This window comes from Prorops nasuta, unplaced genomic scaffold (genome assembly GCF_024137725.1).
Source record: "Prorops nasuta isolate Cenicafe-Biocafe unplaced genomic scaffold, Cenicafe_Pnas_1.2 PNAS00018, whole genome shotgun sequence".
NCBI lineage: Eukaryota > Metazoa > Arthropoda > Insecta > Hymenoptera > Bethylidae > Prorops > Prorops nasuta.
Genome location: NW_027116815.1, coordinates 4860281 through 4886493, shown reverse-complemented (window position 1 = coordinate 4886493; position 26213 = coordinate 4860281). Strand labels below are relative to the sequence as shown.

General features: G+C 46.0%; 1 protein-coding gene across 1 annotated transcript in view; it reads left to right on the top strand.

Moving 5' to 3' along the window:
• The window catches only part of ds (dachsous cadherin-related 1), a 184125-nt gene extending 157990 nt beyond the window's left edge, over nt 1-26135 (top strand). The window contains exons 4-17 of the mRNA XM_066738056.1: nt 883-1078; nt 1506-1910; nt 4647-5055; nt 7457-7735; nt 7947-8170; nt 8513-9183; nt 9290-9648; nt 12681-13004; nt 13102-13570; nt 15560-16520; nt 16691-16976; nt 20173-20469; nt 22638-23094; nt 23189-26135. Coding sequence (XP_066594153.1) covers nt 883-1078; nt 1506-1910; nt 4647-5055; nt 7457-7735; nt 7947-8170; nt 8513-9183; nt 9290-9648; nt 12681-13004; nt 13102-13570; nt 15560-16520; nt 16691-16976; nt 20173-20469; nt 22638-23094; nt 23189-25514 — 7663 coding nt within the window. The 3' untranslated portion in view covers nt 25515-26135. The remainder of the gene's footprint in view (nt 1-882; nt 1079-1505; nt 1911-4646; nt 5056-7456; nt 7736-7946; nt 8171-8512; nt 9184-9289; nt 9649-12680; nt 13005-13101; nt 13571-15559; nt 16521-16690; nt 16977-20172; nt 20470-22637; nt 23095-23188) is intronic.
• Nucleotides 26136-26213: the final 78 nt, after the last annotated feature.

Below are 26213 nucleotides of genomic sequence, written 5' to 3'. Positions count from 1 at the left end.
GGAAGGAATGGAAGGAATGGAGGAATCGATTGTCCATAGTATAGTGATTAATGGGATGAATAAATTGATGTCTCTAATGGACCGCGAACTACCAGTCTACCACGCTGAGTCAATGGAACTATTTCCTTTGCAAATGCACTGGCGGCTCTTTGCTTAATAGCTCTTTTCATCGACGGGAATGAAACTACCAATAAACGACTAAAGGCGTATGCGATTAAGCCGAGATTCGAAAGTGCTAAGGACTAATTAGCGAAATTAGTCTTGTTACGATCCGGCAGGCTTTTTCCATGTATTTTGGATTATCGAGAACAGGGAACGCTTGTGTTGGAGTACCTGTCGGGGAGATCGAGCCATTAGTCGAACCGAGGCAAATTAATCGATTTGACTTCGCGAGCAGTGCTAGCTAGCCGGGCCAAAACACGCGGCTTTTAGCGCGTCACTCAATGTTTTATTTATCGATCGGTCCGATCAATCCCGACCCAGCCCAACGCGTAAAAAGTACAGCTGACTCAAATCGCAAATTATAATTAGCGAACGAGCATGCACTGGCTGTAGATATATAAGTGCACCTGTGGTCGGCACAACGAGAGTAGTGTAGTAGTTGTAGTAGTGTAGAAAGAGCTCTCGAAAGGGGATTGGCTTTTTGTTCGCGTTGTTCCTTTTAGCAGGCCCAGTCTGCCAACGAAAAGCCTAATTATGCGCGGCCAGGTCCCTTATAACTTGGAATGCAAGGTTTTTTTTCAACCAGACGTTCATCTTGCTTCGCGTGCCAATCCCGAGAGTCCAACTAAACCTAAGCGAGAGTAAAGCGGAGGAATATTCGACTAAACGTATATATATATATATATTTGTGTGTATGTGTGTGAAAAATTTACCGATGAGATTTAACAATTTTACACTGTTCTCTTTCACAGGTGACAGAGCCACGAGGTTCTACCTCGCGACGGAGGAACCTGACCTCTTCTTGGAGCCAAACACAGGGATGCTGAAGGTACGGCTTCCGCTGAACCGTGAGAGTCGCGACAAATACATCCTCAGCATCGAGGCGCGTAACGGAGCCTCCGTTGGTTACTGTCAGGTGAGTGCATAGCGCCTTCTCTAATGCGTCCATAATTATTTCCATGGCAAAATCATATTACTTTATCCTCCCTCGCCATGAAGCGGCCATAGAGAGAAACCTTTGACCCGACGCGCATTAAAATATCGTTAAAATACCTCGACCTTTTTACATTATTCATTCTCTTTCTCTCTGTCTATAAACTTCCGTCTCTACGAGCATAATCCTATATATATATATATATATATATATATAACACCTAGTAAACGAAGCCTACGAATCGATTGGTTCGATTCCTTAAACCGTGAGAGATCATAAATCAAGGCCATCCCTCTGAAGCCTGTAAATCACAGTTATATTCTTGAAAGCTGCGTAAATCACCGGTATTATGTATATTATCCTGGTAAAATGAGAATGGATTGAAAAAGTATCGTGGATGTTTTTCCAGGTGGAGGTAATGGTGGAGGATGTGAACGACAATCCGCCATCGTTTCCAATAAGCAGCGTCCGAATATCAGTGCCAGAGTCCCACCCACTTCACGTGGCTTTGTACGTGGCCCACGCAACCGATCCGGACATCGTCCCACCACTGCCGATCCGCTACCTTCTGGCACAGAACAGCAATGACCTCTTCGGAATCGATGCCCGTTCCGGCGAGCTTTACCTCGTGCGCAGATTGGATTACGAGATCCAACAACGACACGCTCTGTTGATACGGGCCCTGGACGGCGCTGGTCTCTCGGCCAACCTGAGCCTAAGCGTGGAGGTGCAGGACGTGAATGACAACCCCCCAGTGTTCGAGAGGAACGAATACCACGTCGAGGTTCCCGAAGGCGCCAGGCTCGATTCACAAGTGAGAAAAATCTTCATTACACGCCCGTCACGCGGGCATTTGTTTCTTTCGAAGGTGTGGCGTCGGCAAGCCGGGCTCGTTGCTACGCGTCGTCGTGCTAGTTTCGAGTTTCGGCTTACAGAATGGAAGAGGATGGGAACTCGCGCTGATGAGCGATGCGCCATGCCAACAAAAAGACCCGAGGGATTCTGGGTTGAGGGAAGGGAGGGATTATACCTCTCCTCGACCCTCTCCTTCTCTACCCATCATCCTGTCCTGCTCCTTCAAAACTCTTCCTCCTCCTCCTCCTCCTCCTCTTCGTCTTCTTCTTGGCGAACCAAGCACACGATGGGACGCGATGCGTAATTTTATCCGGGACAACCAGGAAGATCTTGCGGAACCTTTGCACCTTGGCGCGAATTCAACTCTTCTTCCTCTTCCGGGTATATATATATATATATATATATATATAATATGAAGAGTATTGCAGAGAGTCATGAGAGTCTGCTGTCAATTGGAGAGTGATGCGTCGCGCATTGGTGAGAATGGAGAAACGCGAACTGTGTGCAGACTGCTTATGCAGAAGGAGCAAAGGGTACATATTACTGCAGCAGGTCTCGGGTAATATGGTGGTAGGGGCATCCACGGCTAGATTGATAGCGAGCGAGTGATAATCCGATAGGAACGTTGCCGTTGATATGCTTTGCAAGCAGTTACAAGATCTAATGGCTGTTCTTCGGGGTCGATGAATAACGGTCGATAGCAGTCGGCTAGGCAGCTTCGCGATACGGACAGGTTCTACTGCTGACTGGCTGGCTGGCTGGTTGGCTATAGCTAGCTGGCTGGCTTGAAATTGATTAGACCACAGTGCAACGATGAGTGCCGTTACACGTTAAAGCGCTGACTCGAGCGCAATTTTGCTAATCGCCAGATACCGTCGAGTAAGTACCGACGCTGCGGCGGCTGACATAAACGGACCCCTAAATGCTCGTAAAGCATCTATTTAAATTCATCGGTCTAATCTAATGACGGAAATAACGTCGCCACTTAATCAGAAATATCACTGATACGATAATTGACGTAGATGGAATCTCTGCCTCGCGTATATCCTCCTATACTTTTCCTACCTATACTATATATGCATTAACATCGAGCCCTTTTCATAATCAAGATAATAGCCTGCGGTCAAAATTACTATTATTGATGCCCATTTAAGTGATCACGGTAGACTATAACGACGTCTCAACATTCATTAAAGCCTCTCGCCCGCCAACTACAAAGATGCTCGTGGATTATAAATCGGTTAAACCGTTTCCAGCGCCAGATTTATCGTTCTGTTACAATTTTCTCATTCAACCTCGACCACGTGTATATATAACTATGATGCCCATAGTTTCGGAGCCGCACGAATTTTTTTCGAGGCTTTTGTATACCGGGAGCGCGTTAGAGCAATATGATATAACGACGATAAAAATGGCTGGAAAACATTGGCTATTAGAACTCATGGCCACGGGGTAATTCGTTCGCCTCCAGGGACGTCCTGGCACGGCGGCTTGCTGTAATTATCAGCACATATCGGTCGTTACGCACGTACTAAATATATCACGAGAGAGGAAAAAACAGGAAAGGATTTTAGTGACCGGAGGGATCGCGTCGAGTCATTAGCAACGAAATTCGTCGGGACTGCGAGCTTTCGCGTTTCTAGGGAGGCAGTGTCTTCCGAGTGTATATAGCGAGTACACATAATATCCCGAATACGAGAGCCTCGATGACAAATGGACTTGAGATCCTTACTGTGAGATAGGACCGTTAAATGACGTCAGATTTTTAATACAACGGGCACGAGCAACGATAGGATGATAGCACGTTTCCTTTCTCTCGAGGATCGTCTTCTTCCTCGCTACCTTTCTCTTTGGATCCTTCCTCATCTTCTTCATTCTACCTCTGGTCATCTTTCTTCAACGGATATATATATATATATATATATATATATATACGTACGTATCGTCGCTATATCTATCGGTAAGACAGATCTGCTCGATGTCAGTGCTATCCGGACAATATCTCGCTGCTGCGCAAGGCGAGACTAGCGAAGAAGCAGTTAGCAAAGAGCTAAACGTGTAGCCCTTGCTGATCCAGTAACTGTTATACGCGTTAGGTCCTACCGGCGTGGTACCTTTTGTTCCTAATAGAAGACCGATCCACGCCACAATGGTCCCGCGCTCGAATATTTAAGCCCGTTTATTAGCCCTTCGAGTTCTCTCCTTCTTCTCGGACCTCTACACCATTCATCATTTTTGAGTAGCCTTCTCGTATCCGGAATCCCATTCCACCCATAAGAAACCAGCTCCCCTTCGCAATTCACGATCATCCTGCAGTCTTAGGATTGGTCCCGACCGGTTTTACTGTGTTTAGGCTCTCATCTTTCTTCCTTTCGCCCTCTCTCCATCTCTGTACGCTGCTTAATTAATACGAAAGGACCAGGCCCGACTGGTCTTGTCTCATCGCCCGCGTCGCATCTGCCCAGAATGTCGACTACCACAGTTACTCCCAGATTTTAAACGCATCCTTTCTCTACTTTCTGCCTCTTATCCACCCCCTCCTCCTTACGTCCACCGTGCAGTATACAGGACGACGCTTCGAACACGCTCCAATTACGCCATATCTTCCTTTCAATTTCAAATTCTCTTCGTCTTATAATAATGCTTATTTACAATCCGTTTCTCTACATCGACAAAAATGAATCTCTCTTCGCAGATCCTCCAAGTAACCGCGGTTGATCTGGATACGGGAAACAATGCGAGATTGAGCTATCGACTTCAAGGTCCCACGACCTTTCGCATAAACCCGAACACAGGATGGATCAGTCTGGCTCAGCAATTGGACAGAGAGAGCATCGATCGATTCCTCTTGACCATACTCGCCACGGATAATGGCTCTCCAGCTGCCACCGCTAGTACATCAGTTTTGGTCACAGTTCTCGATGACAATGACAACGATCCCAGATTCGAGAAGGATTTCTATGGTTTCGAGCTACTGGAGAATCTGCCCTCGGGCACCCTCGTGGGTTCCGTGAGCGCCGCCGATTCCGATCTTGGCAAGAACGCCCTGCTAAGGTACGGGGTGGTCCAGGCCAATAGCAGTTTCACCGTGGATCCCGATACGGGTGAGTTAGCTTTCTCTTACCACCGATCTTCCTGTTTGCTGCCATCGTCCAGACGTTTTCTCGAGTGTTTGCCAAAGAGGCCGGCTCCAATTCGAAAGTCTACGTATGTGTGCGTATATATACGTAGACACTCTTCACTGCAAACTCGAGGAGAAAAATATTGAACAATCTCTTTCTTAAGCTAACCTTGACACAGAGAACTTTAGGAAAATATTCACGCTTTGAACGGACCCTATGTATATATATATATATATATATATATATATATATATATATATATATGTCTTTTAATGTGATTTCAGGATATATAAGAACGAAAGATCATTCTTACGAGTTATCGTTGAGTTGCAAATTTTGAGGTTTCAATGTAGTCAATGTCTGTAGTATGTGTTCATACGTGATTGATAGACTATAGAAGTGCGATTATCGATGGAATCATTGGAAAGTGTGCGAGCGGTTAACTTCTTTGATAATAGACATTTAGCTTGACTGATACGAGTGTCGAGTCATTTTGACGATCCATTGGAGAAATTTACTTTTCGACGCAGTTCGCTGCTGCTGTCCATAGACAATCGGTACGAAGGAGCAGACACCTGGAATTATAAGTCATTAATGAAGCGCGTAATTTGCAATGCCGCGTTGTTGACACCGATATGTTTAATTAGTGGCTCGAATAATGTAAGCAAGGAGGAGCACTTTCATCCTGTCGACGTGTAACGAATCGTCTGGGACTGAGAGTTCACCGAGTGCCCCCACCTGACGCTCGCCATACGTTGATTGGCATGCGACACGAAAGTATTTGTGTACACGGAGGACCCCTTCTTGGCCTCTTCTTGCTCGCCTCTTGGACGATGTGCAGCTGGAGCCCTCGAGAAAAATGAAGGAGAAAACGGGGATTCTCATGCCGGAAGAGTTTCTTCATCGGTCAGCCTGCAGTATCTTTATTAATCTTGCCCCGATGCCTTTTTTTCACCACTTCTGACAAAATAACACTTTCGTCAGGAATTCACCATGGTATTATAGATTCCGCAAGATTTACAACGCGCGTCAATGTCACGACGGATGAAATCCACATTTTTTCCAGGCCCTCGTGAACACCGTGCACGATCGGAAATCGTGGAAACGACACCTTGTATTTGAAATGAGCCGCGGAGAGGAAGAATCCTTAAGATTCTCACCGTGCGTTAGAATAATATAGTAACGTATTATAGAATCTCCTGTCAGGAAAGTATTGCCACGGGCTCGTTCGCCGAAGAAAGGACACGTGGACGATTGTTTCCGACACTAAAATATTCGTGAGACCACTCGAGTACTCTTGTTACTATATTTTTTCTCCACTTGCATGCCGAGCACGTGCATTCAAAGCGAACCCACAGCCTCGGTTATAAGAATTTCAAGAAATTCGCAATCGACTGTACAGCGAAATGCAGCAAAAAGTCTATCGGACTGATATACATTCGCTAAAAGGCATTCCAATGTGATCCGAAGAAACGTCGAAGGTTTCGAGAAGCTCAAAAGTTCACGAATGCGATACCACGACGTTAAAGTGTTATATATATTTAGCACAGTCGGGGCAACTTTCACTAAATAAGTATTTGCACTATTTTCAATCGTCGATGGGCGATCGGATCGATTAATGCTTTAATCTGTTGGGAAATAAAAGGCCCGATTAAAGAGATATTTGTGATATAAAACGGGTTTCAGAAGCAGCTTGAGCCGGATATTGTAATAAAACAAAGTCGAGAATGCGTGGAATTGTATGGGTTATATATTTTATGGGTTACGAAGCAATAATTTGAATTATAAAATATATATACTTGAAATATTTTAAGCAGACATATATATATATATATATACAGTAATGATAATAATCAATGACGAATGAATTTCTGAAAAATTGTCGAGTATCCTGGACGGCGTCGTCGACGACTTCTTCGTTGAGAAGACAAACTGTCGACGACACGCAAACTTGGCATCAAACGGTTCGGTAAGACAATAAGAAGTATAACGTAGGACGCCAGCTAATGCGTTTCTCGTGTTAGCCAAGGTACGCGCAGTATCCCTTCGGACCAACACACCCTATCCGCTACTTTAAGCGTCCGTAAAACCTCTCCCAATATTTGGAAATCCTGCCTTAAGATCGTAGTCTGAATATCGTTCTTCGTAAAATCGATAAAATGTTAAATACCGTAACAGAATTTCAAGGTAGAATGCGGCCTATAGGAAAATATCGGAGGAATACAGGCGTGTGGTACAGCTATACCTATATATATATGCACGCGCTTGAAATAAATCTTTGCAAAGGAGCTAATGGAATTTCGCTCGTGCAGTCATTTTTGAAAAAGTAGCCGTAGGTAAAAATAAATGGACGATACGTAAAACTAGTGGATGTTATTTGTAGGCGAGATAACGACGAGGGAACCGCTGGATCGTGAGAGCAAAGCCGTGCACGAACTGGTACTCGAGGCACGCGACCAAGGGACACCTTCTCGTGCTGCTAGGGTTCCCCTCAAGGTTATCGTACTGGACGAGAACGACAATTCTCCAAAGATCGTCGATCCTCAAGGTGACGTGGTCAGCGTAAGAGAGGAACAACCTCCTGGTACCGAGGTTGCCAGAGTTCGAGCACTGGACACTGATCTTGGAGAAAATGCATCGATCACCTATACCATTCTAAAAGGTACCAAGTGTAACGTATACATATATATATATATATATACCATAGGATGATGATCTGTTATTAACCGTAATGCTCGAAATAATTGGTCCATTTGCCGTGCTATTTCGTACCGATGTATTTACGGCATCCGTATGTGTGTAGTGACCTTGAAAGATAGATCATGTTTCGCTATGTATGCTTCGTTAACCCAAAACTCTGATCTCTGGCACAGATCGCGACTCGGACGGCTCGAACGTCTTCACCATCGACCCGATCACAGGAATGATCAGGACGAAGGCCGTACTCGATCACGAAGAGCGCAACGTGTACCGGGTGTCCGTGAAAGCTACCGATGCTGGTCGTCCACCTCGGCACAGCATTCGTGCATTTAGAGTCGAAGTGCTGGCACTCGCCGATAACCGACCGACCTTCACCAGCAGCAGTCTTGCCTTTAACGTGAGTACCAATTCAATCCTAAGTGTCTCACCCAAATCAACCACGAAATTCTCTACCCTAAATATCTCGCGGTTAAATCACCTCTGACAAAGATACCTCATTAAACCAAAACCGTCAAACTCAAGTTTAACCAGTTTGACTGACTAATGTACTTTAAATGTTATATATATATATATAAGCTCGAAAAGGACTGAAACAGTTTCCTCGAACGAATATCGAATCACTTTTAACGCGTCAGACTTGTCTCATTCAGTTCCATGTGACACGTACCAGAGAGGGATCAGCTTGACTACATACGGAAGATTGATTGTTTTGAGTAAATCTGGTCAACTTGAATTTCAGGTGCGAGAGGACGCCAGCATAGGCCACGCGATAGGCTCGGTGTCAGGCGCTGGACCAGCAGGTCGCGTAGCTTACACCCTGGATTCCTTGATGCCTATCAGCGAGTTTCCAGCCTTCGACGTTGACAGAGGCTCGGGTCAGCTGGTGGTAGCCCACTCTTTGGACAGGGAAAACGTCAGCGAATATCATCTGGAAATTCGAGCTCTGGACACCACCTCTATAGGAAATCCTCAGAGCATCGCTGTGTCAGTGAGGATCATCATCGAGGACGCCAATGACAATCCACCAAATTGGCCGCAAGACCCAATAATAATTCGAATCTCCGAACGAGCCTTGATCGGCTCCACTATTTACAACCTGACAGCCACCGACCTTGACAGTGGTCCCAACGGGGACCTGAGGTACGACCTTGTGGCGGAATTTCCACCTACAGGAAGCTTCGTCGTGGACTCATTGACAGGTGCACTTGCACTTGCCAGGCCTCTTGATAGGGAGGAGAGAGCCGAGTATACTGTCATTCTTCAAGCTTCGGACAGGGCTCCCCCTGCTGAACAATTGGCCTCCACCGTCACTGCCAGGATCATCGTCATCGATGAGAATGATAACGATCCGGTGTTTATCGCGCCTGAAAGCACCAAATTGGTTATCACGACCGATCTTCCACTTGGTAAGTTTACTCCGTTCGATTGTCTTACTCCTTCTAATGTATATCTATATAACTAATCAGATTTTGGTGAACAATTGAGTTAACGAAGTTGAATGTAAAATTACAGACAGTACAGTCACGAGGGTCGTAGCTATAGACAGGGACGCCGGTGACAATAGTCAAGTGTCCTATGTGATAACATCGGGGAACGAGGACGCTAGATTTTCCGTGGGCTACGAATCAGGAATAGTCAGTTTGGTCAGACCCATGATACGATCTGCGGTTGATCTCGAGATCACAGCCAACGATCATGGTTCGCCACCTCGCAAGGCCACTCTCAGACTGACCTTGACCCTTGCTCCCGAGCAGAGCATCGGACCTCCTAGGCTTTTACTGGCTAACCCGATCGCCAGGGTTTCCGAGGATTTACAAGTTGGAGCTCCCATCATTAATGTCGCCGGAGCCAGTGTTGTGAACATGGCTGAACAAGGTACGTTAGGTTGGAAAAAAAATCCCATCCAACGTTTTCCATTGGAAAACGTAATAAAATGTTGATGGCTAAATCTGGTTATTGTTTAAACGTCGTTAAAACGTACGCTATTGGAATCTTCGATAATCCAGGGAGCCACCTACGCACTCGGGTATTCCGTGATTGTAATCGAAACGAGACAGGGCTGTGCCACGATCCTGGGCTAATAGGAAAGCACTGCTATGAAAATACCTGGAATAATTGGCTTGAATCTGGCCGCAAGGAGCATTATATAGTAAATTCAGTGAAATGACTCCTGGCTGGCTGGCTACCAGAGACACCTTCCACGAGCACTGCTTTCCTTTTTATTTTTCCTTCATTATAAACAGAAAATTCCAATACGCCAGGCAAGATCACGTAGTAATTTTCCGAGGCAGTCTCGAGTTAACGCCGAGTGAAGAACCACGAGGAAAAATGTTGCTGGTTTAACAGGGACGTTGTTAAAGGATATTCCGCGTTTGGTCATTTTGTATAGGCGGATTGTGTGGACTTAGCGGGAGCATCTGTGTGTTTACCTGTGCAAGTGCGTGTATGTGTGTGTGTGTGTGCAGGTGTATTTAGGCGAGCACAGAAACGAGCGACGCGAAATCGGTGATTTGCCTATGCATACCATGCGCAGCAGCGGCAACCCTGAACGGATGATATACGTGGCCATTGTTTGCTGAGATGCCCTCCTTCTCCCCTCCAGACTCCCCGCTCTACCGATAGTCGTCCCGCGGGATCCCTTTGCCGCTCCTGCAGGACGCGCTAATGCGCTCGTCTGATACATGGGCGCCGCCGCCGACGCCGCCACCGCCGCCGCAGATAAGCGCTAAACCAACTTTGCATCTGCGTGACTTGTTCTCCTTGCCCCTACACACTTTCAAATACTTTAGCACGGGAGACTCTCTTTTAGATCTTACCGATATTGCGGCTTCCCTATGAAATATACGCGACGTCATTGGTAGATTTGAAAGAAGCTTTAAATGCGTAGATATATATATATATATATATATAGTACGATGCTTTCTCAAGGTTCGAAATTTATATATAAATCACCAAGGTCATCCTCGAGCATCATCACTGCCCAAAGAATACATGCGTTTCGTAGAAAGTGTATTTGACGTTATAAAAAATAAGCACGCGAGTCATTTGGGTTTTGCCTGAAATTGCTCGCGCTTTGTACGATAGGCACGTGTTTATTCCGGAGAGGGCACGCATTTCCGTGGCTGAAAGTTGGATGTGCGGTTGTTTTACACGCGACTCACGCGCGATCGCGGTGCGCGTGAGGTTTGGCCGTGCATTGTTTACACGCGTGCACACGTATGTAGTCATAACGGGCCTTCACGGGTAACCCGAAGCTGATCCGGTCGCTTTGTTTTCTTCTAAGCCGCCGAAAAGTACGGCGACAGGATAAACACGACGTGCAATTTGAGAATCAAATGTTTTTAGACCCTTCCACCCCCTTCCACCCCCTTCCACCGATCCCTTCTTCCATTTGCTTTCCGTGCAATTTATGTCAACGTGAGCTTTCGACTCGGCGGACAAGCACCGTCGATACCTCGGTTATACCGTACGCGAGAACTTAAGCAAAACAATTCTGGTACCTCCAAACGAGTTGGATAAACAATACTGGAGAAGCGTGAGGTAAACGTGGGATTTATTCGTTCGAACCATATATGATGATTTTGGAAAATACCTGTGTCCGTAAATATGAGCCAATGGTCCTTCTCAGCGAGACATACAAAAGGAATAAAAAATGCAAAAATACTGAATTAAAAATTGAATATTTATTAAATTAAGTTCTTATTGTGTCATAGTCTTAAAATATTGTTCAAAAATTGATACCGTGATGCATTTTTTTCTCGTAAAGAAGACTTATTCCTTGTACGAACGTTTCGCGAAAGAGAAAATTGTTACTCATTTTTATATTGTAACGGCGTCGTCAAAACGTTTTGAAAAATATTCCATATTTATAAAGAGTAATAACCATATATTAATCACAGAGGTGTATTTTGTGGTTGAAGTTTCGTAAGAGTAATCGAGGGATGAAATTCAAGATTTTCCTGTGAATAATAAAATTTCTTAGGTGTATGCCTAATGTACGCCGCTTTATCAACAGCTTTCAAAATTGGCACAAAAAATGGTCGGAAGGATACGAGTCATTCATATACGAGCCGTGCGGAACGGAACAGACAAACCCATCGGGTCGTGTTTCGGCAAAAAAGAAATCTTAGAGGCAAAGAACAAGTCGCGCGAACCAACTTCGAGTACCATGTTGCGCGGCGCTAAATTCGTGTTTGCTGACAAAAAAAATATCACTCTGAGCTCATGCATAAACAGTGTGCACGAGCTTGCAGCATCAACTGGCAGGCCCACCCAAACTTCATCCATGCATATATCTATTGTTGCTTATTATTGTCATGCCTAACTGACTCGTCAAGGTAGAAGCTCAATTTGCTAATACGAATTTTGGCCCCTAACTTCATTACCTGATCAACGATGAATTTAAATTTTATCCCAGAATTTCGACTTGTCAAGAAAGTAAATAACAAATTTCTTAAATTCGCAAAAGACGTTTATCCCTTTTTATCAATTTATCTAAGAGCCAATAAGCAGCATCCTTGCAGGAGAATGCTCCTTCGAGCAGTTTAAACTGATCGACGTTATTTCGCAAAATATTCCTCAGCCTACGCAATCATCCTACGGGAAATTTGTGAAAAAATATGTCTTCCCAAGAGGAATCGAAGTTCGGGATATTGGCGAGAATTGGGAGAAGTTTTCGACATTTGACAAGAGTGGCACATTATTTAGGTATACTCGTATATGCAAATACAGATCTCGGCGTTGTTTCAAAATAAAGTAAAACTTCGTTATGCGCATTGGTCCTCTTCGAGAATCAAAGTCTGCCTTACAAAGTTTGGTACCGTTGCCTCTGATCGGATCGCATTAGAGAAGCGTAGCAGACTGATTTCTCCTGTAAATCGTCGTTCATAAATTTAACCTTGTTGCAGATAATGTCACCTTCGACATCCCGAGCGAAGTTTCGGAGAAATTCTCAATTTCTTCGAGTGGCCTGGTCAGGCTTCGCAGCCAATTGGATCGGGAACAAGCTTCGAGATACACCATTCCGATTTTGGCCAGGTCCAGCAAGCTTCTTGACATCACTGCTCTCGAGGTGCTGGTTCAAGACAAGAATGATAACAGCCCTGAATTCAAGCCAGGCGCCTGTTACACTCTGGCAGTGCCCGAGAATCAGGAAGCGAGTATCGTTCATACCATAGCTGCAGAGGACGCTGATGAGGGGAAAAATGGCGAAATTACCTACAGCATTATCGGTAAGCTCAATAACGAGCAATTTTAAGCAATATAATCTTGAGAGCAGCTGTAACATAACATTATATTATATATTTATACTTTACTTCATTTTTCCAGGAGGCAATATAGAGTCAAAATTCAGACTAGATCCAACTACGGGAGTTTTATCAATGAGCAGCCTGGACAGAGAAACAGTGCCAAAATACATTTTAACAATATCAGCCAAGGACAAAGGTCGACCTAGCTTGGAGGCAAGATGCAACATCACGGTGATAGTTTTGGACGAGAACGACAATGCGCCTGTATTCATCGAAAACCAACACGCAGAGTCGAGAACGCGAAATTCCGACTTTACCTACGGAATTTCCGGCTTCCAATACGGACAGACCAACTACGGAGTGAATTTTCACGGTGGAAAATACGTTGCGATGATATCCGAAGATATTCCAACAGAATCCAGCGTAATGTCTGTAAGGGCAACGGATCCTGACCAAGGTGCCAATGGGAAAATCACTTATTCCATCGCGGAGGAGAACAGCTGGCTCTTCAGGGTTGACAACCTGACCGGCGTCATTACTACAGCTGGGTGAGTCCTAATTGTTTTTCTACACGCCTCAGTTCTCAGTTGGTTCGTTTCTCTCTCTCTCTCTCTCTCTCTCTCTCCTACCCTGCTCCTCCCTGCAGACTAATTTCATTCCGGCATTAATTACCGCGACCTTTATTGCTCGTACGATTAGAATCACCGGAGGATATTACGCCGGTAATATAAGGTCGTAAACGGGTATAAAGGGGTGGCAAGGGAAGGGAGGGAGAGAGGTGAAAGAAGTCGAGGCGAGCCAGTCGAAAGGGAATGACCTTCCTACGAGGAAAGAAGCTCGAGATTTGCTAAGCGATCGTATTTAAAAAAGGGCGGCATCGATGAATCCCAGCATGTGGAATTTTGCACGTTCCCCCGTGTCACATATTCATCCTGATCGTTGTTGGCTCCGCGTAGATACAGGGAGGGGGTATCGATGGGACACGGGACGGGACCCGCGAGGAACGCAGGCAGGCAGGGGCGTACTTTTGCAGTGCGACAGCCGTGTGTCATTTCAGCAAGACACCATGTGGCATTTCAATGCATTATTTCAACCGGCAAAAAGCCTGATATGCAAAACCAGATCCAACTCGGGCCTCCACCCCATATCCTCCGCTGTTGCCGGCCTTCTTTTTCTTTTCCAGACCCTTTCGGCCTCTTCTCTCACCTCTTCCAGTGCACAGCATCCCTACCACTCGCTACCTTTTTCGTTTCCTCGCTTCTCCTACTACCTCCTCCTCCTCCTCCTCCTCCTCCTCCTCCTCCTCCTCCTCCTCCTCCTCCTCCTCCTCCTCCTCCTCCTCCTCCTCCTCCTCCTCCTCCTCCTCCTCTTCCTGCTCCTCCTTCTTCTTCTTCTTCTTCTTCTTCTTCCTTTCACCTCCTCTGATCGGTAGCCGCGCAGAGCGGCCTCTCATGTCGCGCGATGCGTCTGTGTTGTTGTTGCTGTTAGCTTTGGGGACCTACGTTTGCCGCAGCGCCGCCCGCGACCGCTATTACCCCTCCTGCCCCGGACCACCCGGTAGATATATACACATATACGTACTATATACTGTAACATGTACGCAACGCAGTCCTCAGCAAGGACCAGTTCTCGCTAGATGAAACCGATAAACGCCTCTTAGTCATGGAATCTCCCCGTGCAGCTACTTTAATATTTTGCCCCACTGATATCCCACTTGTCAATTTCCAGACGCTTTGCCATACTCATCATCCTCAGGGACACACTTTTCTTATCGGGCAAGGGTGGTTTTTGCACGGTCCCTCGATGCACCGCAACTTACATCCGGCACGTACGGGTCAAGCTGTCTTATTATTCGGGAAAGAGTGAGGAGCTCGGCAGACTCGGTTATCGCGATGAAAGACTGAAAATACTGGCAAGCGGAATGTTGAATTACAAATGGCTGAATTACCTTTGGGTAGAGGGGTAGACTCGATGGTGCGATTGGGCATCGTACGCGCGCGCGCTTACCTCAACCCGCTGAATGCGACGTCGAAAATCTCTACGCGCGGCTTCTTCCCTCGACTTCCCTTGGCTTTCACGGCTTTCACGGCTGCGCGATTTAAGACGCGAATCGGCGCGGCCGGCGGTCCAAGACGCGCACCAGGAGGATACGCAGAGTTATGGTAATGGCGAACGTGGATTACACAAGATCGCCATGCGCGATTAAAGCTTCCGTCACACAAACAAGCTGCTTGCCGCGCGTACGTCTGTACGGATATTCCTCGGTAAAGTCGATTCGGTGAACCAACGGGATCCTACCCAGGAACCATGGATTCCGAGTCGAGCGATCACTCCCGTGTCACGCCACTGCGTCCATACCCTCTGGATGCTAAACTAAAGGCAAATCTATATCAATGAATATACACAATCTTTACCCCTCCACTTTCCTCCTCGGAGTCTCTTCTTTCGATCAATGCACGCACACTCTTATATATTGTACATACGTTCCTATTGCTTCCTCCTCAGTTTCATCATTTATCCCTCTTCTTTTATTTCAGTCCACTCGACAGGGAACGTCAAGCGATCCATAGTTTCTTAGTAGTGGCAACTGACAGTGGAAAATACGACGCAAAAAGAAGCACAATCCCCGTGGAGATCAACATAGAGGATGTGAATGACAACGCTCCCATCTTCAACGAGTATCCCTTCCGCGCCAAAGTGTCCTTGGATGCTCAGCCTGGCAAAGCCATTCTTCAGGTATCAGCGGCGGACGCCGACCACGGCCCCAACGGTGAAATCATTTATTCCTTCCTCAACGAATTGGAAAAGACAAAATTTCGCGTACATCCTTCGACCGGTGTGGTCACGACGACCGCCTCCTTGGCACATGATAATGGCAAGACCCACAGACTGAAGATCCTCGCCAGGGATAAAGGGAACCCACCAAGAAGCTCCGAAGGTCTCGTCGAGTTGAAGATCGGAGACCTGGCTGAACTGACGCCGGTTCTAAGATTTCAAAACGAGACTTACGAGGTGACCGTGCAGGAGAATTCGGCCTCTGGAACGGAAATCCTGCAGATCACCGCTGTTAGGTCCGACGGTAGAAGGCAGCACGTGACGTATTCGTTTGGATCTGGAAACGACTTTGACACCTTCGCCATTGACGAGGACTCGGGTCTGCTCAGGGTCAATGACCCCTCCAAATTGGACGCCGAACTTTGGAACAATCTGAGAGCGAGCTCGCATGATGGGACCTCCGACGAGCAGAACCAGGAGGAGCCAAGCAACTCCTGGGGGAGATCCCTCGAGGCGCATCAACTGTCGAAGGAGACTCCTAGGGACAGTTCCAAGCACGTCTTGACCGTTGTCGCCAGAACGGCGGGAACCGATCCCTTGGAGGGATTTGTCAAGGTCATCGTCAGGGTGTCGGATGTCAACGATAATCCCCCTATATTTACGCAGACTCAATACTCAGCTACTGTTCTGGAAGGCAACACCAAGGGAGACTTTGTCGTAAAGGTGAGAATTACCAACGACGCGATAATTGCTTTATCCTTCCGCCTTATGCGTGAAATTTTAATAAAGTTTTCGATAAAAATGTATAATGTAGAGCGCTTAGAAGTGGATAGAAGTGTAATACAAGCACTTTGAAACGTATCCAATATCCAATAATCCGGTTTGCTTTGTAGCTTTCAGCGAGCGACGCCGACCAAGGCATGAACAGCAGGATCCTCTATCATATCGTGGACGGTAATCCGGACAACGCCTTCACGATAAGCCCACCGTATAGCGGTGTGGTTCGCACCAATACAGTGTTGGATCGTGAAATTCGTGAAAAATATCGACTAACGATCATAGCCACCGATCAGGGCAATCCTCAGCTGACTGGAACAGCTGCACTCAGCGTCAGGGTCATTGACATTAATGATAATCAGCCTACATTCCCGGAGCACAACGTGGTTTCCGTTTCTGAAGGTAAGTCCGGACGCAAGGTTCGTGATACTTGCAGTTTTTACAAATCATTTTTTAGTCGGTTTATGAACGACAGGGAGATTATGAAACGCGACTTGTCATTGCGTGAAACGCGTGAGTCCAAAGAATCTATGCGAGGCGAACGAATCGTCTGGTCTCGGCATCGATGCAGCTTCGACACGCTCCCTCTCTCCGTTTCCACAATGATTAGCCCTTCCTTGAGTTAACCCATAATAGCTTAATTACCTGCACTTAATTAGTCAATAACGTGAAGCAGCGAGTACCGAGCGAGTACAACCGGAAACCTTTCGCGAAGAGACTGCTTAAAGATTCGACACGGATATCTCGGTCAGTACTCGCTGAGGTATTATTAGAAGGGTAGGGCTGGTTTCAGTCACGAGGGGTATTATACTTGAACCTTCAACCAGCGCTCCTTCTTTTTCTTCCTTTTAGCCTTCCCCTTTGTTGTTATCTCTATCTTTATCATTTTCTTTCTGCAGATTTCTCTTATTTAACTCCCTTTGCCCGCCTCTTTTTTGCCATAGTCCCTGACAAACAAGGGAATGACTTTGTAACTGGAGCACGTTGACCTATAACTGTGAAGCAAATACATTTTGTGACTTTTTAATAAAAGTATAACCGGAGAAAGGGTTGATAGAGAGAAAACTTTTTTATTGTAAGTTGGGGGGGGGGGGGTGGTCCACTGATTATGAAGGATCTGGTAATAACGCAGGGGTAATTACGTTTATTACACGATTTCGTGGCAAGCTAGAAGTCATCATCTAAAACTGCTGATTTTAATTTGGACCTTTCGCACGCAATATCTCAATTTATTAGGCTTGCAGCAAGAATGGTAGGAGGAGCCGTGGGCAGACAGGTAGGCGATGACGACGATGAGAGATAAGAACTCGAATTATCCGAAGGGAAATAAAAGTGGTAGCGAAGTGAGATGCTAGAAAGAGTGAACAAAGAAGTCGATGGTTAGAAGGGAGGAGGGGTGAAGATGAGGAAGAGCAAAGGATAAAATTCGGTGCGCAGAGAGAAGGGAGAGCTGCAGGCTGCTCTCCAAGTATAAACTTAAGTGGCAAAGGATTTATGCCAGCATTAAAGTCCAACTGCTCGGAACAATCTGCATAACTTAAGCGATCCTACCGTAGCTTTAGCTCGCACTACCTTACCGACCCCTAAACCTCTTTCTCACCTCAATATTGCTGCCCATTGACAGCTACGATTCAATGGAACGCTCTTCGTGGACCAAGGTGGCCTCCACCTTGACGCGCGGTCATCAAACTCCTGCTACCTACTCAACGGTTTTCGCATTCCGTTATTTATTCTTGACCTCTCAAACCGATCGTCAGCAATCTTATCCGCTCGAATCTAAAATATCATCCTCTTTTTTTATCTCATCCTCTTCTTCTTCCTCCTCTTCGATCCTTCCGCGATAAAAGTTATCAATTCTGATGCTACAGAAAAAATTCTTCAAGCTTCTCAGCTGGTGACACGCAATTTGCTCGGATTAATAAAATTGCATCGTTTTGCAGAGTGCAAAAGAAGGAGAGTTTCATTATTGGCTGAAAGCAACCATTCCATTAAGTGCAAACTAACGAAGCTAAAAACTGGGTAGATGCGAAATAAATTCAGGGAGGCACGCCATCGGCAGCGAGTAATCTCGTTTACAGCGAGTAAGCAGAGTTTTATGGCGATGCGAATTAGATGGTAATCTCGCGTTGCTCCATCAGTAGTGTGTCCCTCTCAAGGAGGTTCCTCAGCCTCATCGTGTCAGATTTCCTCTCCTTCTAGGGCAGAGAAGGGGTGGGATAACAATGGCCAGTAAGAAGACGTGCAAACGTGTCATTAAGCAACAGCTCGATGATTATATTAGACGCGTTACACTCCTTACTAACAAAACAATCATCATTCTTACGATTTTATTGGCTTTAAAAGAATTGGATTTTATCAGTGACCGAAGTCTGTTGAAAAATTTAAGTCGGAAAAAAAATGAGAGATTAACGGACGAGCAGCTTACTTTGTGACTACGGTCTCGACGAAAAAGGGAAAAATTTGAATGAGAGTGCTGGCTGAGCAAAAGTCGAGCAAAATGGGCGGGCATTAAACTCTACGGTTTTTTGCATGACGAATCGGGTTGACTGCAGCTACTCGGAATTGCGTCATCCTCCTCCCCTCCTCTCCCCCCGGCCCGGTAACTTTGTCACCAGATTATTCGCGATAGTCCGGAGCTTCTGCATCGGTTCTTTCACGAGGGCAAATATACTCCGTGGAGGTCGCGCTTAAAATGCATTGGATCCTGGCTATCGGGTCGTTTTATCTCGGTTGAGCTACACTTGGAGCGAATCCCTCAGTAGAGAAGACGATCGTCCTTCGCACGGAGTAAATTACAAAGTCTTTCTCTCCCCCCCCCCCCCCTCTCTCTCTCTACTTCTTGGGCTTATGAACGTTCATCGCCATCCTCTTCATCTCACGCATAGGCACTCTTCTTCATTTTCATCTCACGAATCTTCCTCTCGTCTTCTTCATCAGGTGCCTCAACTTCACAAATGTCCCATTTATAAGTATATATATATATATATACGTTTCTCATCCCCCCTCTTAATCTCTGGAGTGATAATCTTCTCGGAAATGAATAATTATCCTCGTCGCAGAATATTTCTCCAGCGAATTGTTTTATCCCGTAATTCCTTTTTCACCGATGATGATTTCCTTAATGAAATATAATTTATTTTTCGGCGTTGATTTATAAATTAATTACAAGCATTATGATCTAGAGAAAATTAAGCAGGGATGAGGGTCCAGTCCTACCATTAAACATCGGCAGCCGTGCCTTTCATTTTAGCGAGCGCGAGTAATTAAATCTGTTATTCCCATCGAGGTAATTAAAAACGATTACCGTGTGCGCTGTGTTAAAAGTGGACCACGTTAACCCGGGAGATTGCCGTAATTGTTTTGCCAGTCCCATGAGATCGTTAAAGTTTTTGCGCCGATCTCCGAAAGGTGCTGCTGCTCGACGTTTTTTTTTTGTGTTTCAATCAATCGCTAAGCGATTTTGGATGACGAGATTAATTTATCAACTTGCTATAATTGTAACCAAATAAATTTTAATAGTTCACCCGGATTTTCTGAATGCGAAAATTCCGGAAGAGTATATTAACTTTGGAATATTTATAATTGTGAAATTTTGCAGGCACAACCGTGGGATCGATATTGACCACCATCACAGCTAACGACGTGGACAGCTCGCCAATCTTGGTCTATCGTTTCGCCAATAACACCAGCCCCGGTCCTTTTGGCATCGACAAATACGGTGGCAGGGTGACCTTGAAGAAACGCCTGGATGCTGAGACTCGCTCGGAGTACAGTCTTCGAGTAGTGGCCAGCGATGGGATCCACGAAGTCACCACTGACCTCACAATTCGAGTTACCGATCTCAACGACAATGCTCCACAATTTCAGCAGACCGCCTACGTTGCCACTCTTTCGGGTAAGTAAACCTTGATTTTCTTCGTGACTCAAATAGATTTCCAGAAAACCTGATCCTTGAACCACAGTATAAGGACGAGACTATTATAAATTACCAGAGAAGGCATCATTATTCTTTCGAGCGAAGTATAGACGAGAGGAGGGTTAGTCATGTGTAAGGTGGAAGCTTCGTAAATCTCCTTGTCTTTGTCTCTGAATTGTATCGGGTAGAGCAGTCGAAGGATGCAAATTCGGCTAAAGACCACTGTGTAAGGGTTTCGCTCTCCCCGCCCACCCAAAAGCACCATTAGGCGCAAAGCCTATGTTTTTTTAATAAGTTTCTCGTCTTTGAAGGCGGCTTTGCGATCTTGGTCAGTTGCGGTCGGCTTTTTGGCTGGCTGCAAACGGTGTCCTCGCGTTTATTTATGTGCGAGGCGTTTGAACCCCCCTCCACCCTGTCATTCCATCCTTCCTCGGCAGGGCCCTCCAGTTGCCCTCTCCCTCGACTTCTTCCTTCTTTCCGCATATCGATCTTCCTCTCGCAGCTCCCTTCCTTACCTTCTCCACTTTTGTTTCGTGCTCCCCATCCCTCCCTCCCCCCCTCCCTCCACTCCACCTATCTTTCTTCAACTAGTTCTTCACTTCATTCTTCGCGTTATTCCTCGTCTCCCATCGGTCCAGCTCTTTTTCGCTCCAACTTCTCGTTCCTGGCCTTTCTTACTCGAGATACCTGGTCCTTCGTCTTCTCTCCCCCTTTTTCTCCCCCTCCTTCTCCTTCCGATCCGAGGAGCAGCTAGCTCTTCATTGGTTTCCCTCCGGCCATATCTCTTGGTCCACTGCAGCCTCCTCCGCTTCTCGCGCGGTTTATCTCTACGCGGTGATGTCAATTCGAGTTTGGAACACGGCCAACAGGACAACGCGTGTCTACTAAAAACCAGTTTTTAAAGGCGCGTTTATTTCGCGGCCCTGTTCCCCCTTTACGATTGCGAGGTCCGCGGGACGAATCAGCCGGTTCTGCCGTGGAATCCTCCAGGATGAACCGTCTTTCGCCGGTAATGCTTCCCGTGCATGAAACCGAGCCGATCAGACACGCTCCGCAAGGGTTTTCGGTGCTCGCGAACGTTTCTATCACCGCTGCTACGTATCTCATGCGACTTCTCCTTTTTGCACGAGCTTAAACGGCCCGCCGAAGCCAGCCGGAATGCCGCTCTCGCTCTGCCTTTATTAATACCGGCACTGGAATCTCAGAATCGCTCTTGCAAGGTGCGAAATTCGGAAAAAGAATCCGTTGTTGACAGATCGAGCAACCGTGTGAGTTATCGCCTCGGAGAACTTGATCGCAACACTCTGCTCTGTACAAAGTTGTTTCGCGAGGATAAGGCTTATCTGCTGGAAATTCTTCATTTTCTCTGGTCTATTCTTATTTGTATAATATATCTAATACAGTACGCTTTTCCTGGAATAATAATACAACAGTCTTTGATATTATATTGTTTCCTTTCGATCGACCTGACCCTACGATCCTTACGCTCACCTTATGACTCTTTTTTCATTTTACACTTCGAGTTGAACGCTCTTTAACGAAGCTTAAATAAGCCCGTGCGAGCATATACTCCACCCATCCCCGTGAGTATTTCGTAGACTTGACTGCTCTCCCAGAATCAGACTCGATTAACGTTTCGTCCAAACGACCTGTGTGACAAACACTCGAAATATTAGCATTAAATTCTCAGCGAGGGTCCTATTGCCCGGCGTTGTAGCCATTTTTTCTTCATCTCCTTTTTCACGGAGAATCCTGTTTACCGTCCTTGCTGCTTATTATTTGGGACTTGTCCCTCTTCCTCCATTTTCCATCCGTCTGCCGCTCGCTCTTTCACGCAAAATCGCAGCCTGGCGCATTAATGCCGAGTTATCCGACGATTTGAAACGCATCGGGATGATTTTTGCGCGCGGAACCCGCCGAGCCTGCTCCTTAGCGATTTATATAACTGGTTATTATTTCATACTTCCGTCCGGGACGGTGTCAGAACGGCTTATCCTTCTCTACCGACGAGCTCCAACAAGAAGAACGAACGGGTACTTGACCTTATACAGACTCCTTTTTGGTCGACGCTTCGACCTTCTCTCCCAAGCCTAAATCCCTCCAACTTTTAAATGCATTGTTTAATTATACGTCGATTTGTATTTTAGAAGGACGTGGGGATATCCAGGATATCTTAACGGTGAACGCTACCGACGACGATCTATCGGAGAACAACAGCAACGTTCGTTACTATCTTCGTAAAGTTGTCAAAGGTTTTTCGCTCCATCCATCCAGCGGAGTTCTTACGGTGAACAGGACTGCTCTGCCAAGACCACTGCCTAAGGAAGTGGAGTTAGCTGTGGTTGCAGAGGATTATGGAAAACCAGCTTTGTCAGCGGAATGTACAGTGGTGATTAGACTGAGCAACTTGAAGAGCTCCCAACCTGGCAGGGAGTACAAGCTTACAGTACCCGAAGACTCTTTGAAGGGATCTATCCTGATGAGACTGTCCGATGTCGATTTGCTGGATGGTACCATCGTCGCTGGCGACGAAACTGGCACCTTTGAGGTGGCCAGAGGCAGATTGACATTAGCAAAGTCTCTCGATCGTGAAACAAAGGATGGGTGAGTCGACGTTAATATATATTGATGTGTTTATTTTTTAACGTTAAATCCTGATAACTTGAATATTTTTTACTAAAAATCTATCGTTTTGCAGATACGTCTTACGTTTGGGCTCCAGGTGTGAAAACACCACGAGTGGTTCACTGGTGGGAGAGGAACCAGTAACAGTGATGATCGTGGTCGAGGATGTGAACGACAATTATCCAAGATTTTTGGAAGAAGTGTATCAAGTGTCCATAAAGGAAGATGCTTCTTTGGGCAGCACTGTGACGATATTAAAAGCAAAGGACGACGATTCACCAGACACTCCAGCATCGACTTTGATATATGATATTACTTCCGGAAACGATGCTGGCTTATTCCACGTAGAGAGAACCACAGGAGCTGTAATGGTAAACGCTAGTTTGGACTGCGACCTGGCACCGGAAGTCTACAATCTCGTCGTGATGGCATGCGACAGCGATCCTGTATATCCACTCTGTGCTTTGACAAAACTTCGGGTACGACTCGAAGACGTGAATGACAATTCTCCAAAATTCCCGGTCTCGGAGTACTTGGAGTTTGTCGGTGAAAACGAGCCAATCGGAACGGCTGTGTTCGCCGCCAGAGCATCCGATCTCGATCGAGGAATATTCGGATCCTTAAATTACTCCATTGTATCCGCTGCTGCAACTGGCTTCTCGGATATCGACGATAGTTGGAGGTTGTTCACCGTTGACGCGAAGTCTGGAAGAGTAACGACTCGAGCAGTTTTCGATTACGAGCAAAGAAATCGATACGCCTTCACCCTGAAGGCCACGGACACCGGTGGAAGAACGGCGTCTGTCAGAGTCAGAGTTGAAATCGAATCCAGGGACGAGTTCTACCCACAGTTCACGGAGAGAATGTATAGATTTGGAATTAGAAGATTTTTGCCTACTCATATACTTCCTGGTACGGTCATAGGTCACGTTACTGCTACGGATAGAGATAAAGGGCCGGATGGCCGAGTTGTGTACCAATTAACCTCGCAGCATCCGTACTTCAAGTTAAATCGCACCACAGGGGCACTGATCGTTAAGCAAAAATTAATGCATGTTGACACCGACGTCGAGGAGTCGTCAAGATTAGTGGTGAGTGCCAGTTCCGGTAGGCAGGGTTCTCTCTCGAACATGACAGTGGTTGAGATCACGTTGGTCGATGATAACGACCAGTTGAACGAAGCCAGGGGAGCCACTGCGTTCGCCAATCCTGATATAGGATCTAATATGGCGGTAGCAGCTGCAGGTGGATTAGCTGATTGGGCACTAGGATTGTTGATTGCTCTACTTTTACTGGCATTGGCCTTCGGTGCCATCTTCTTGTATTTGCACATTCGTGGTAAGAGGCATAAAAAGCCTGGTACCAAACCTGGTCTCAACGGAGAAAGCAACGCAACTGCCTCAAATAGTTACGTGGATCCAAGCGCTTTTGACACGATCCCCATCAGAAGCGTTGCAGGTGTATCTGGTGGAAGCTCCAATGGCAACAATGGGACGACAAGTCATGGAGCTTGTCAATTCGCACCACCGAAATACGACGAGATTCCACCCTATAGGACTTCCGGTCAATCCGCTCAACAGCAAGCAACATCCGAGCTTTCCGGAAGCGATCAGTCAGGATCTTCCGGTCGTGGATCAGCCGAGGACGACGGGGACGACGAAGAAATTCGTATGATCAACGAGGGCCAGCAGACAACGGATTCTGCCAGCGATCTTTCGGTTCACAATACTCAGGAATACTTGGCCAGGCTAGGAATAGTCGACCCTCCCGCTGGGACTCCAAGAAGACCACCGGAAGCTCTGCCTTTGGACAGTTTACACCTGTTCGAGGATGAGGCTACGACTGAGGCTGACATAGCGACTCTGATTTATGGAAAGATTGGGGAGACTGGAAGACCTACTTCCGGTTTAGAAGTTCCTGGTGGACCTTCCATGAATGGATCCCTAAGCTCCATCGTTCACAGCGAGGAAGAGCTGACGGGCTCCTACAACTGGGATTACCTTTTGGATTGGGGACCACAGTATCAACCTTTGGCTCACGTTTTTAGCGAGATTGCAAGGCTGAAGGATGACGCAGCTAGTGTACAAAGTGGCAATTCCGGAAGTAGCGGAAAGGCGAAATCTGTACATAAGGCTCCACCTCCGCCTTTACTCACTTCCGTCGCTCCTAGATCTTTAACAGCTCCTGCTTTGGCCAGGGGAATTTTACCAAGGTCACCAATCAGCCACGATGTGTCCACCTTCCCGTCAGCAGCACTTAGCCCGAGTTTCTCACCCTCCCTATCCCCATTGGCCACGAGAAGTCCTAGCATCAGTCCTTTGGTTCCTCCAACGAATCAAAGGTCCGCTCAAGTGACTAATAGAGGTATTCCTCTAGTTGATGCCGAACTTAGAATTTGATAATTACTGAATTCTCGACAAGTGCGTAGCGTCATAAACATTATCAGCGAATAACTTAATTAGCTTAGTTTAGGTGTGCATAATCATTTGTATTTATACTGCGTTCATGAAAACATTGTACTGAGAAAAAGTCCTGATACTACGTCAAGTATGTTTGTAGATAGTTATTTTTTACGTAATTCCTCAACGCGTTAATCGTGACGTTCCGCAAATAATGGAGATCATTGTATATAGATTTGCGTCTTTGGACTTTGACAACTGATAAGTAGTCTTGTAAATATAACTCTTTATTATAAGAATAATTTCGCCTCATAAACAAAACATACTGCTGTACAAGACTGGTACTGCCAAATCAATATGATTGTACAGTTAAATTTTTGTATTAAATAGCGTTATTTGAATTGGCAGCGTTAGTCTTAATTAGAGCGCCTAACGTTACGAAAGTACTGATCACTCTTGAGTCGTGACGTGATTTAGCTTTTTCATTGCCTTTAACTTCTTGATGGATATCTCGATGTAACGAGAAGGAAATAAGGCACTATTTCAATATAATATCATACTTTGTATAAAATACATTCCTCTTTGTACAAACCTCTCTTGAATGGAGAGACCACCGGGGTACCGGTGGTAAGAAAACTTTAATAAATGAATTTTTTAGCAAAAAAAAAATGCGTATCTTATTCTGCATTCTCATCTTTA